This window comes from Anopheles marshallii, chromosome 2, assembly GCF_943734725.1.
Source record: "Anopheles marshallii chromosome 2, idAnoMarsDA_429_01, whole genome shotgun sequence".
Lineage (NCBI taxonomy): Eukaryota > Metazoa > Arthropoda > Insecta > Diptera > Culicidae > Anopheles > Anopheles marshallii.
In genome coordinates this window covers 3,340,018-3,353,846 of record NC_071326.1, presented here as the reverse complement: position 1 = coordinate 3,353,846, position 13,829 = coordinate 3,340,018, and the positions used below count along the sequence as shown (strand labels likewise).

General features: G+C 48.8%; 3 protein-coding genes across 3 annotated transcripts; all 3 read left to right on the top strand.

Annotated features, from left to right (window-relative positions):
* Nucleotides 1-5: 5 nt before the first annotated feature.
* On the top strand, nt 6-542 carry LOC128708880 (UPF0687 protein C20orf27 homolog). Its single transcript, XM_053803860.1, has one exon. The coding sequence runs from the start codon at nt 6-8 to the stop codon at nt 540-542; it is 537 nt and encodes a 178-aa protein (XP_053659835.1).
* Nucleotides 543-1,722: 1,180 nt separating this feature from the next.
* Nucleotides 1,723-11,609, top strand: LOC128719143 (mediator of RNA polymerase II transcription subunit 12). Its single transcript, XM_053812765.1, has 11 exons — nt 1,723-3,567; nt 3,639-4,330; nt 4,410-6,110; nt 6,292-6,372; nt 7,109-7,193; nt 7,255-7,977; nt 8,046-8,233; nt 8,299-8,581; nt 8,661-10,092; nt 10,162-11,382; nt 11,449-11,609. The coding sequence occupies exons 1-11, from the start codon at nt 1,723-1,725 to the stop codon at nt 11,607-11,609; spliced, it is 8,412 nt and encodes a 2,803-aa protein (XP_053668740.1).
* Nucleotides 11,610-12,061: 452 nt separating this feature from the next.
* Nucleotides 12,062-12,790, top strand: LOC128709147 (uncharacterized). Its single transcript, XM_053804133.1, has 4 exons — nt 12,062-12,127; nt 12,217-12,379; nt 12,452-12,552; nt 12,674-12,790. The coding sequence occupies exons 1-4, from the start codon at nt 12,062-12,064 to the stop codon at nt 12,788-12,790; spliced, it is 447 nt and encodes a 148-aa protein (XP_053660108.1).
* Nucleotides 12,791-13,829: the final 1,039 nt, after the last annotated feature.

Here is a 13,829-nt window from a genome sequence, read left to right as displayed (position 1 = left end):
CAAGAATGGTTGACTCGCCCCATCACGTCCATTTCGACCAGGCGGTGATAAACGACGGGCTGCACGATAACAGCATTATCTATCAAGTTGCCCCAGATGGAACGTCCCTGACCGTACACCTGGGATTTCTGCAGATAAATCATCGCTACCGCATAGAGTTGAGTGTGCCGGCACAGGCAGTAAGAGATGCGGGTTTCACGGCCGAGGGCAATAGCGCTTTTGTTGCACAGGATGTAGTCGTACCGAACGTGCATTGCAGGCTGCTGGACTTTCCTTCCCGTACCGTAGATGTGAAAGGCGTGGAACACTTTGCTGTAACTATCGAGTTTTTCGCCCACAAGGAGAAGCTGTTGAAGGAACATTTGCATTTATGCGGTAAAGAAGAGTCTAATCGGCGGTTGGAATTGATCCTGGTCGCCCGAGTGTTGGGCAAGGGCAAAGGAACGCCAATGCTCCGCAATGGGATCCATTGCATTGGGGTGGAGAAAACGGACGAAGAATCGGAAATGTCCGATTGGCAGGGATTTTCTAAAGAAAAGTAGTTAATCTGTATCAAAGCGTTTGACTTTCGTGTATTCCTACTGCCTATCGCCTAGCATAATAAATTTCACAAGCTGTTCAAACAAATCGCTATCAAGTTTTTTTCTTCCAAACAGAATGATTGCGAAGTGCTTTTTGATTGACGTGTAAATAAAAAATACTTCGAGTAGGAATTGCGAAAAAAGAGCAAAGAATAGGGGGTTTGACCTTGTTTATGCGAGGGGGGAATGCGCGGTGCGTGCGATTTGTTTACAAAACGGAACTCACGGCAAACGCAGCATCTCACTCAGCTGTTCGTTTTATTCGGGCTCAATGTCCGATTGCTCTCCGATTACTCGGGCGCTCTGCTAAAGTAAACAATCCCGTAGAGGTAAAAGCAAAGTGTATCAAGACCAGGTGGTCTCATCCCATGTATTGCCAACTAAACCCAGGAAAAAATAGATTTCGTCAGTACGGGTGAAATCAAAACTGGTTCTAAGTGTGTTAACGAATTATCAGCTTATAAGTTCTCCAAAAATCGTTTATCTGTGCATTATGCAAAATGCAAAGCACGATTCGTAGAAAACATTTTGCGTTACAAACAAGAAAATGGATATTTCAACATCTTCAAACAAGCATTCACTACCTTATTGTATGTTAATTGAATGTTTTAGTTGTATATTTTACCTTCATGTCAAGTTAGGATGCGTGTGCGTGTCAATGTTTTCACCCGTTCCTCCAAATGTGGCATTCAACTTTGGATAAAAAACAGACTGTGAGATCACCTGGTCTTCATATACTTTGGGTAAAAGCGACCGAATGGTCGAGCCTGGATTTTTACATACTGTTGCAACTGTCATTATCCGGCAGCCATATTTTGTTTTCCTCGATCGCCTTCTGGCACAAATCTGGCTTTTAATTTCACGTTTTCTTATGTGATCCATCGAATTCCATCGAAATGTGGTGATTAGTTCGGAAGCATTGTGTATTCGTAAGTGTGATTCGCGTAAAGTACACACGGGCCAAAGGTGCAGAAGCGTACAAATGCGAATGGGGTTTCCCTTGGGAACTAGCGCATCCAATGCTAGTTTTTGTCCAACGCCTGTGTGAAGAACAAACTTCCTGCTGTACCCCAAAGCGCGAAGTTTTCTTTTTCGCTACTAACCTGAGTATTTGAGCCGTATCGGTACTGAACGCTTCAAAATGAATATGCGACCGTTGAAACGGCCCCGTCTTGGGCCACCGGATGTGTACCCGCAGGAAGCAAAACAACGGGAAGATGAGCTAACGTCCACGCACGTCAAACATGGTTTCGCGACGGAACATAAACTGTCCGAGGAGTTCGGCACCGCACGGAACTGCAATGTGTCGGCGAGTAAGGTCGGTGCGTACTTTAATGCGATTCTAGCCAAAAAGGAGGAGCTGATGACACTGCCCGATTCGGGACGAAAGAAGCAGCAAATCAACCCGAAGGATAACTTCTGGCCTGTCACGGCTCGCAACAAGACCACCCTGGATACGTGGTTTAAAGATCTGGCCGGAACGAAACCATTAAGCAGCTTGGCGAAGAAGGCACCGTCGTTTAACAAGAAGGAGGAAATATTCGCAATGTTGTGTGAAAATCAAGTCACGATGCAGCGAGCAGCTTGGTTTATTAAGCTGAGTTCCGCTTACACCGTGGCTGTTTCGGAGGCCAAAATAAAGAAGCGCCAAATGCCCGATCCGGCAACGGAATGGACGGGAACGATGATAAAGTTCATGAAGGATCTTATACCGAAACTGCACGAACATTATCACCAGGGTCCGCTGCAGGAGAAACCGTCCACCGGTAGTGCGGCAAGTTCCGGTGGAATGAGCAGTACAAATAGCGCCCTTGGGTTGGGCTCTGGAGCGGGAGGAACCAATCCTTCAACAATTCCGCCACCCCTATCCAGCCCGGCCGGAAGTATGCATAGTCCGGCCAGTGGTAACCCAGTCGGAGGGTCGATGCATGGCCAACAGCAGCAACAACAGCAGCCTCCGATTTCTCCCCAGGAGGAGCAACGAATAGCCCAGCGGCAGTGGAATTACAGTACCCAGCTGTGCAAGTACATGTACGAGGAGGGTTTGCTGGACAAGCAAGAGTTCCTGAACTGGATTATAGATTTGTTGGAAAAGATGAAATCTTCCCCGAACGCGGACGATGGGTTGCTGAGAATTTATCTACCATTGGCAATGCAGTACCTGCACGATTTTGTTCAATCGGAACGCTTCTGTCGTCGGTTGGCGTATGCGGTGTCGAAAAAGTTAGCCCAACTGATAAATCAGATGGCGGAGAGTCATAACATCAATTTGAACGCACCCGATCCGGATGGTAAACAATCGTCCAACGAAATGACCGATAGCAAACAGGACAAGCAACAGGACAAACCGGTGAAAGAGGGTACGAACGGGTCCATGACACAATCGACGGATACAGGCCCTCCGAAGGTGAATCCGTACGAGATGATTTTCGCCGAATATTTGCACTGTTCCCATCATCGAGATGTTGTGTTGCAGCTGTCGTCCATACTGCAGGTCATCACACTTGAATGTCCGACCGCGCTCGTTTGGTGTGGAGTTGGAGAAACTCGTTCCTCGTCGGTGCTCTCAGGTAGTCCGCTGGACCACTTACTAGTGGCACCATCGGCACTACCGATGCCGACTCGTTACGAAAATTCCAATGAGGACATTCGCCGACAGCTGTTTGAAGCTGAAGAAAGCATCAAAGTGCGCTCCAGGCATGCCGAATCGCGTTGGTGCATCGACAAGTGGCAGACCGCTGCCGGAAACGCAAGCCTAAAGATACTGGCCACACTGGACGCGCTCGATGGACATTGTTTCGATCGGATGGATTCGAATAACTCGCTCGATTCGTTGTATACGAAGATATTCCCACTGTTCCAAGTGCAACTGATCAAAGTGTCTGAAAGCACTCCTACAGGAGGAGGCGGCAACGGGCAAGGCAATGTCGTCGGTGGAGTGAACGCTGCAGATGGGAAAGATGCCGCCACAAAGCAGTTTGAATACGTACGTTGATTAAGAACAGGACTGGATATGGTCCGTAGTTGGGATCTTCAACATTATTTTTCTTTTTTCAGAACGTTGAACAAGATTCGTCGATTGTGAAGATTCTCTGCGAATGGGCCGTTTCGTGGCAGCGATGGGGCGAACATCGAGCGATGGTAGTAGCCTGGCTGCTTGATAAACGGCAGAACGAAGTGTTGACGGCGCTGGAAAACGATAGCTACAACAATACGCTCAACAACTCGGATGACAAAGACTCGGTACTGTCGGGCAGCGGGTTAAACGGAGGCCAACCCGTCTTTCAACATATCTTGATGAACTTCCTCGACCATCACGCGCCGGTCCTGGAGGAAGGAGGCAGCACGCAGAACAAGTCCCAGTTTACGAACCTCGTTCATTTGTTTAGCGAACTAATTCGCCATGATGTGTTTTCACATGACGCGTACATGTGCTGCTTAATCTCGCGTGGCGATCTACTCACAGGCGCCGGTGGTATGCTGTCACTCGATAGCCATGGGATGTGTAACGCTGGGCTGGGTACTGGCCCAATTTCGAACAAACCAGCCACCAGCTCGTCCCCGAACAATGGTGGCGGAATGGAGGATGATGTGTTGCAAACGGATTTTAAGGCTAAACTGGAAGATTTGGATGATTCGAATGTGGATGACGATCTGGACAAGCTGTTGCAACACATTAAAGAGGATCAGCAGAACTCGATGGATGCACCGGACAGCCCGAAAGATCCAGAACATGCAGCTCCATCAGTGTAAGAATTTTTGTCTTTCTTTTTGAATTATTCCACTCGTCGAGAAGAATGAATTAACGTTTGTTTTCCATTCGAATAGAACCGGTCTCGGTAAAGCTGAATCGTCTAGCCGCCATTTTCTGTACACCGAACACTTCCCGCTCTGCCAAGACGATCCCATTTCTCAGCATGATTGCAACCAGCGATACATCCTGCTGTACGGAGTGGGCAAAGAACGGGACGAAAAGAAGCACGCAGTAAAGAAAATGTCAAAAGAAATCTGTAAACTGTTCTCGAAGAAGTTCAGCATCGATGTGGCCGAAGGTGGCAAAGTGAAGAAACATTCGCGCAGTGAATTTAACTTCGAGTCCACCTCGAACAAGTGTCAAGCAATGTCGTACTTTGACCAACACGTCGTCACATGGCAGTGTGCGGTGCAGGTGCAGGAAATGCTGAACGCATTTGCAGTCGGCAATAGCAACTATCTGCCGGTCCAAGAGCACGTGGCGTTCCTGTTCGATTTGATGGAGTCTGCCTTCAACATTTACGGGCTGATCGATACTTGCATCCAGATCTTGCGTGAGTTGCCCGAGGTGGAGCTACAGTTGATTGGCAAAAGTTCAATGGCACTGGTGCGCAGCTACACGACGTCGCTTAGCCTGTATGTGGTGGGTGTCCTGCGACGGTACCATTGCTGTTTGTTGCTTTCCCAGGAACAAACGACAGCGATCTTCGAAGGACTGTGTCGAATAGTGAAGCACGTGAGCAATCCGAGTGATTGCAGTTCGGCAGAGCGTTGCATTCTCGCCTACCTGTACGATCTGTACTCGGCATGTTCGTCCTTAAAATCACGGCCCCAGCAGGAACCCTTCCACAATGCGTACCCGAAGATCAAGCAAGCGCTATACACACCGCTCCAACCGACTCCGTCGGCGCATACGTACAATCCGCAGTTCATGATTGAGATCATCACCAATCCACGGCGCGGTGGAAAGATCGAAAGTGCCTGGGCCCGGCAGCTGAACGAATCTGCCTCCAACCGCTACAGCTTCGTGTGCAACGCCGTTGTGGCGGTTACGCGTGACATTGACAACGATTGTCTGAACGACATCGCAGCAATGTGTGCGGAACTGACGGCGTGCTGCAATTCGCTCAGCACCGAATGGTTGGGTGTGTTGATCGCACTGTGCGGTTCGAACCGTGATGCCGGTTACTACGTGGATGTGCTTACGCAGGTGGATGTCCAGAATACCAACATCCACAACGCACTGTCCGTGTTCACGAGCATCCTGGTGGCGCGACACTGTTTCTCGCTGGAGAACTTTGTGGCACACGTGGCCTTACCCTCGCTGGTGCAGGCTTGCAAAGGGCGCGGTGAAACAACGCCGGAAATAGAAGCAGGCGCCAGGCTGTCCTGCCATCTACTGTTGCGGCTTTTCAAAACTATCGAATGTCCACAACCGGGTCTGTACTCGGTCAGCACGTCACCCAACCCGATAACGGTCGGGAACGCGCACAACATTAAGCTGAGCTGCGATCGACATCTGCTAGCTGCGGCACACAAAAACATTGGTGTGGCACCGGTGCTGGCCGTGCTGAAGGGCATTCTGGTCGTGGGTGATGCAACGGCGCACAAGGTATCGTCGATATTTGGCACTGGCAAGCGTAGTGGGCTCAATACGCCGGTACACCCAGGCAGCACGCCCAAGAGTATGGCCGGTTCGGGTGATTTGAGTCACATTCTAGGCACGAGCGATCTTTCCATCCTGGGAAATCCGGACGAATCGATGCTGGATGTTTCGTAAGTACTGCACTGCTGGGCCAGTGGAATATAATGCCTGCGATGAGATTAGGATCCATTGAATCGAAGATTGTCCGTAGAAGAGAGAAGGCTGTTGGTTCCCCTTACTTGTGTTCCGTTTTGACTTAGTTGATGTTTTCAAACAATATTTTTTTCTTATTTTTCTTGGTTCCTGATTTAGGATGATCGAACTGGGGGAACTCTCTCCAACCGCCTCCGCTCGATTATACTCTAGCAGGTGTGCGAATGGTTTGCCGTATGAGTTCGTTTGTTTGTTTTACGTTATTGGTTTTGTTGCATATTATATTATACCCCTTTCTGTTTCTGATTTGTGTATGTCCCGGCCCATGCTACCACACGAGTTGTATCGCTTATTGATATCATTTAATCGTTTGTGTGCACTTCATTTAGTCAAGAGAAACGCTAGAGCAAATAGAGAATGGATGCTCCCTGCAAAAGCACGTCGCTTTGTCATGAGGTTTGCGCACTGCACCCATCGGTGGTTTGTTTATTCCCTGGTGTTGCCAATAATTCGTGATGAAAACTTTCACTCCCATCTTCTTCATTATACTCATATGTTGTCATTACTGTAGAATTTGTCAATGGTTTCATTTTTGCTGTTTTGTCTGTACAAACAATTAAAATGGACTGTGAAGTCCGTTTGTCTCATTTCATTTTCAAGGTTCTTTCAAAAGCAAGACATTCCATTCTCTTGGAAACAAATCAACTGTCTCGTATCAATTGTTCAACCATTTAGATCTCACTACGTGCCCGATTATCGGTTCCAGTCGACCATGTGTTCGCATTGTGGTATACGCCATGTGTATTGTATGCATTTCATTTGTTGGACTTTTTTCCCTGTTTGTTGTTCGTTTAGCATCCCTTACCTTCCGATTTTCCATCCACCACCATCACCATTTTCCGTTTTGTGCTAGAATGTAATGTAACATTCTTCATGATGTTGTGTCTAATCGTTTGTGTATGTGATTTTCCTTTAGGCAACAAAATTCTCATCTAAACCAGGAGAACGCGACAAGTCTGTCCGATTTCGCGCAACATGTGCTGCGGCAAATTTGCTCACAGGTAAACGATTACACTCGCGCGTTACGGTTCCTTTTTATAACGTTTACTCTCTTTGCCCTAGGAATGGGTGCTGGAACGCTGCCTTCAACATGCGGAAGAACTATGCCAGCATGGTATGCTGATCGATAATCTGCTGACGGCAAAGCAAGCGCAACGATTACTCCACATGATCTGCTATCCAGAGCACGAATCCAACCTGATTGCGGAACTCGATCAAAAGGCGATCATCGTGCGCATATTGGAAAATCTGGAACAATGGTCACTGCGCATTTCTTGGCTAGATTTGCAGCTCATGTTTAAGCAGACCAACTGCAGCTCACCGGATCTGTCCAACTGGTTGGATATGGTAGCAAGGGCAGCTATCGACGTGTTTCGCGTCAACGAGTTCGTCATGAGCAATCCGGAAGCGAAACAGGAGAAGGTAAAACCGTCGACATGGTTGGTGGCACCATTGGTTTCGAAACTGCCGAGCGCGGTTCAGGGAAGGATATTGAAAGTGTCGGGACAAGTGCTGGAGAGTACGAGCATGTTTAGCAAGCACAAGGACGGCAATGGGGGTAATAATAGCAGCAACAATAACAGCCACAACCACGGAGCTAATAGCAACAGTTCGGTCAGCTCGAATGGTAGCACCTTCGGCAGCAAACAGTCGTCGCAGCTAAATCATCAACCATTCCTTGGTTTGGTACTGACCTGCCTTAAGGGGCAGGACGAACAGAAGGAAGGTTTGCTTCAATCGCTTTACTCTCAGTTGTCGCAATTCCTACAGAACCGGGATCAAAGTGTAAGTATCTAAGGCACTTTAATGATTGAACCGTATGTTTTATGTTGGTGTTTTGCCCGTTTCTTCAGCTCGAAACCATTGGCGGTATTGAAGATCCTTGTGGATTTGAGAAAATGCTTGACGCGCTACAATTGCGTTACTCGCTTGTTGGAGGACTATTTGATGCAATTATGAAAAATGCCACCTCTACAACAGACTGGGCGATTCTGTTTGCCCAGCTAATCAGCCAGGGGGTGATTGATTTAAGCAACAATTCGTAAGTTCACGTTCATTTGCTAGGGAAGGTCAGAAACTAACAAAGTAATTTGTTTTTTCGCACAGGGAATTGTTTACTACGACTCTCGATATGTTGGCCACACTGATACATTCAACGCTTGTCAGCGACAGCCAGACGGAGCGCGATGAAAACAAGAAATTGTACACAAATCTCATGAAGAAGCTACGCAAGGAGCTGGGGGACAAGAATGGTCCCTCGATCAAATACGTTCGACAGTTGCTACCGCTAGCGAAGCAAACATGCGAAGTTCTTACCTGCGACTCGGCAGGATCATCAACGGATGCGAAAGGCAATAAAATCGCGATTGACAGTATTGAAAAGAAGAATGTAAGTACCGTGTGTTTCAGATCTGATGTGTAAAAGAGAAGAACTGTTTTTAAGGATTATTTGCTTTTCTCTCCCCTAGGGTCTTCGGTTAGGAGATAAACAACGTGTGAGCGTTTGGGATCTCTTGGAAGGTCACAAAAATCCCGCTCCCTTGTCATGGGCATGGTTTGGTGCGGTGAAAATCGAACGCAAACCTTTAGCATATGAAGAAACGCATCGTTTGTTGAAGTATCACACGCACAGCCTTTTCAAACCGAGCAGCTACTATTACGAGCCGCTTCCATTGCCTCCCGAAGAAGTGGACCCAATACCCGACAAGCTTAAGGACGATATGAAAGCTGATACACCTTCATCCGATCAATCGCCGGCACCGAGTACGGGCTCAAAGAAGAGCAAAACAACACGCAAAAGGAAACCGAAAGCCACACCAGCTGCACAGGTTCAACAAAGCCAACCGCAACAACCAATCATGCCCGCGATTGTACCACAAACCGCTGCAGGACCTCAGCAATTGCAGCAAATGCAACAACAGCAGCAGCAGCAACAGCAACAACAGCAACAACAGCAACAGATGCAACAACAACAATCGCTACAACAGCAGCAACACTTGCAGCAGCAGCAGCAGCAACTACATCTGCAGCAGCAACAGGCCCAGCAACAGCAGCATTTGCAGCAACAACAGCAGCAACTTCAACAATTGCAACAACAACAGCAACAGCAGCTGCAGCAGCAGCAACAGCAGAATCAAATGATGATGCAGCAACAGCAGCAAGGCAACATTCCGCAGCAGCAGCAATCTGCGCTGCAGCAACAGCAACAACAGCTTGGATCGCAACAACCACAACAGCAACAGGTCGCTATGACACCGCAGCAAACACTACAGCAGATGCAAAACAGCAGCATGGGCTCCATGCAAATGGGTGGTCCAATGACCTCTATGAACCAGCAGCATATGCAACAACAGTATGGTCAAGCCAACCCGGCCCAGCTGGTCGCACAAGGAAACATCGGTGGAATGCAGACGGGAATGGGCGGACTCGGCACCGGAATGGGTGGTGGAATGATGAATCAGCAGCAACAGCAGCAGCAGGCTCCACAGCAACAGCAGCCTCAGCAAGCCCAACAAGCGCAGCAAGCACAACAAGCCCAACAGCAGCAGCAACAACAACAACAACAGCAGGCTCAAGGCAATCCAAATATGGGCTTCGTCGGCAACGTGAATCCCATGGCACAGTTGGCTCAACAGCAAGGAGGTAACCAACAGTGGGGTGGTTACGGGTCCATGCAGCAACAGCATCAACAACAGCAGCAACAACAGCAGCAGCAGCAGCAGCAGCAACCACAGGCACAAGCACAACAGCAGCAGCAAACTCCACAGCAAGCTCAGCAAGCATCACAGCAGCAAGGATCCCAGCAAGGACCCCAGCAAGGATCTCAGCAAGGACCGCAGTCCCAGCAGCAGCTGCAACAGCAGCAGCAAATGTTCTATTCCGGAATGGGTCAAGCAACGAGTAAGTATGCGAGTGCGCGTTGTTTGTGATGATCTTGTAATACATTATGTTTACTCCTGTTCATTGTAGTGACACGCTTCGATCGGCCACAGTTGAACACAAACTCAAAGCAGGCTCTCTCGAACATGTTGCGTTCAAAGCTGCCAATCAATGCTGGCCATCCGGCTGGTTTTATGCAACCCCAGCAGCAGCAGCAGCAGCAGCAGCAACAGCAACAGCAGCAGCAACAACAACAGCAGCAACAACAACAGCAACAGCAGCAACAACCTCAGCGAAACCCTCAGCAACAGTTTATGCGTGGTCCGTTGCGGGCTGGTATGCCGGGCAATCCGATTGTCGGTGCACAGGCCGGTATGGGTCCGATGAACCCGACCATGGCTGGTGGCAATGTGGGCCTTGTTGCTACGGCAACCGGTGCAGTGATGGGCCCTCAGGGTATGGCTGCTGGTGGTATATTGGGATCAGGGCAAGGTGCTCAAGGCCAGCAAACTACCGCAGGAATAATGAATCAAAATGCACCGGCCATGATGGGCAACGCCGGGGGCTCGATTATGGGTCAATCGGGTGGCAGTATGATACAGACAAGCATGATGAATCCTCAGCAAAATCCAGCCCTGGTTGGACAGGGAATGGGTAGTGGCGGCGGAATCGGAGGTGCAGGCGGCATGACTGGTAACAGTGGTATGGGTGGAAACGCCGGAGGAATGGGAGCCAGTGGCGGTGGTATGGTAACCTCTGGAGGAATGGTTAGTGCCGGAATGGGTAATGCAGGGATCGGCAATGCAGCTCCTATGGGCGGTGGACAGGGCGGTATGGGCGGTACCAGCGGAATGCCGAACACGGGTGGAATGGGAAATCCGTCCATGAGCAACGCTGGCATGGGCATGCAAAATATGCAGCAGTCGGGCAACATGCAGGGTAGCATGTTCCAGGGACAAAACGTTCCTTACCAAAATGTCAATCAGAATTATCCCAACTACGGCAACCAGGGCATGGGACAGCAAGGTGGACAGGGTGGCGCTATGATGGGTAACTTCAACCAGATGGCCCAACAACAGCGCACTACTCAGGCAGAGTTCCTGGCTCAACAGCGCGCAGCAATGGCCGCCGGCCGGGGTCAGTATGCGCAACATGCACCGAATGTGACGATGGGCAATATGGGTGTAAATCAAGGTGCAGTACCACCATACCCGCGACAAGGTGGTAAACCGGGCGTTGGAGGTAATATTCCACAGAATCAGCAACAGTTCCAGCAGCAACGGATGCGTTTGATAATGCAGCAGCATTCAGGTAAGAATATTAAGTTGCTCGGAGTAAGTTGATGCGTATGGTTGAATTTGCTCATACTTTTTACAGGTATGGGACAAGGAGGTAATGCGCAAGGTATGATGCAGAATCAAGGGCAAGGTATGAACACACAGCAAACGCCCAATCTGGTGGCTCAGTTGCAGCGCCAGATGCCCAACCAGAACAACATGATGGGACAGCAGTACCCTCATCAGCCTCCGCAGTATTAAGCAAGAACATAAAAAATGCTTCCAGTGCATTACCGTGCTCGGGAACAAACGGGCTGGTGAGATAGACAGAACAGATTCTTCTTACTAGCACCTATATATTTATTACCACTGTGACTTTGAGCAGACGCATATATTTCTTAGCAATGAAATAGAAGCATCGCAATAAATGGAGTATAAGTAAAATCGTGCATCGTTTCTCAGTTGGTTATGCAGGAAAGAAATGTATTGCACGAGAACAGCGGTAAGAAGCAACAGCGTAACGTTCGATTTAAAATAATCACCCAGAACGCGCTTTGACAGCGTTCTATGACAGCTGCAAACGCTGCAGAACGGGTGTCAACAAACAATCTAAATTGTAAACAGATCGTGGTAGTCGCGTATTCGTTAGGCATTACTATTCACTTCCCAAAACAGGTGGTAAATCTGACCTTCTTTTACTTGCCCTCCTTGAAATGGAGTGCAAATCACCCAACATTGTTGCTGGAGAAGCTTCCGAAACGGATGACGATGAGACAGAGGTAATTCCAATCGCATTCCATGCCCTTCGCGGAGAGTGAAAGTGGTGGCGGGAGTAAAATGTCCACTTCGTCTCGTTACCCTCCGACAGGTAATATCGATCGAAAAAGGAATTCCCCATTTAGCATCATCCGGTACAGCGCCCCCATCGTACACATTCGCTAGAGAAGCGGTTGAATCATCGACATCAACACCACCGTCCATCGTGGTCTCGGATGAGGAGATGCAACGATTGCACGTGCGGCGTACGATGAGTAAGGCAGATCCGTGAAAAACAGAGCGCCCCCGAAGCAATCTTCTAATTGGCTTGCTTGTTTCGATTCCAGATGAAAGATGCATATCGCTGTTGAACGAATTCATCCACAACACGGTGATATCCGTCTCGAAGCAGCTCAATGAGACGGACAACTTTCTCATGAAATCACAGGTAACGTGTGTTAATTGTTTCGTATCTTTCGACCAAGAGCGAGAGAGAGAGAGAGAGAGAGAGAGAGAGTGTGTGTGTGAGAAAGATTGTAATTAGCGGCTGTTCAATTTGTCCATTTCAGATGGTGCTCCAGAATACGACCACCTCGGTGAAAAAGATGAACGACAACACACACCAGATGCAGAGGAAACTGCAGGACATTATCACGTTTAATTTTGTACCAAACATTAACATTTGAATTAGGCATAACATACACCAAAACTGCATAATAGAAGCAGACGGAGCAACAACCCCGCTAGTGTAAGTACAGACCTGAAAGAAAGTAAATCGATAACGGCTTCTTGAAGGTTTTGCAAAGGATTAGTCTTTCGAAGAAGAAGGAAAAATAGAAGTGCCGCTTCGCAAAAGGAAGCAACGCAAAAAAACGGCACAGTACGATCCAAGCCGTGGTATGAAAAATACAAAACTGTACTGCGTGCAATCAGCACGCCGTATATATCTTCCCCTCCACCCACACACGAGGCTGTGATGCGTGGTTGCGGGGGGAGAGAAAAAGAAATCCGTCGACAGAGAAATTGACCATGCATCACGCCTCGCTCATTGAAGCAGGTCAGCAGCAGCAAAAGCAACAGGTGGAAACAACGATGATGTTTTGCTTGCGTGGAATTTACTGGCTGTGTTTATGTTTTCTTCATTTTCACGCCACTCGTTACGCCGTGCATAGGGTGTGCTTTTGCTGCAAAATATGTTTCTGCCAGCCACCCATCCACCCTCCCACCTAGGGTAACGATTAGGTTAGGTGGAGGAGGGACAACAAAAAAAAACAAACAAACGAAACGCAGAAAACCAAATCACAAGCGTGGAATACCACACCCATTCCCATGACACTTGGTATGCTTTCCGCACGGATCAATGTACAATGGCGGGTGAAAATAGACACAGGCAGCGACAAGATTTTCACGTCGTTGCCCGGTTACCGATGGGAGTGCGGGAGGCGTATTATTCGCAAACGCACCACGTATCAGCGGGGATTCCGGTCGGTGTAGCAGATGGAACGCGAGTCAACGTACTTTCGTACCAGCTGATGAGTTGGTCGAAATGCTATCGCACCCCGATGGGGCCACACACACATGCGCATGCACCAACGAGAAGCGCGGATTAACTATTGGGATCGTCGTTTTCGGGTTCGTCCCTCCCATTCCTTGGGGTCGCTCTAATCGGTGTGTGCAATGTGTCGAAAGTGGGTGGCGGGCGCGCGCGCGCACGCGGTCTGGCGA

Bases quoted from the DNA above. Each gene is read 5' to 3' on its own strand.
- LOC128708880 (XM_053803860.1), top strand. From the start codon at position 6: ATGGTTGACTCGCCCCATCACGTCCATTTCGACCAGGCGGTGATAAAC.
- LOC128719143 (XM_053812765.1), top strand. From the start codon at position 1,723: ATGAATATGCGACCGTTGAAACGGCCCCGTCTTGGGCCACCGGATGTG. The intron at 4,331-4,409 runs GTAAGAATTTTT...CCATTCGAATAG, and splicing joins GAACATGCAGCTCCATCAGT to AACCGGTCTCGGTAAAGCTG. The intron at 8,234-8,298 runs GTAAGTTCACGT...TTTTTCGCACAG, and splicing joins ATTGATTTAAGCAACAATTC to GGAATTGTTTACTACGACTC.
- LOC128709147 (XM_053804133.1), top strand. From the start codon at position 12,062: ATGGAGTGCAAATCACCCAACATTGTTGCTGGAGAAGCTTCCGAAACG. The intron at 12,380-12,451 runs GTAAGGCAGATC...TTTCGATTCCAG, and splicing joins GCACGTGCGGCGTACGATGA to ATGAAAGATGCATATCGCTG. The intron at 12,553-12,673 runs GTAACGTGTGTT...TGTCCATTTCAG, and splicing joins ACTTTCTCATGAAATCACAG to ATGGTGCTCCAGAATACGAC.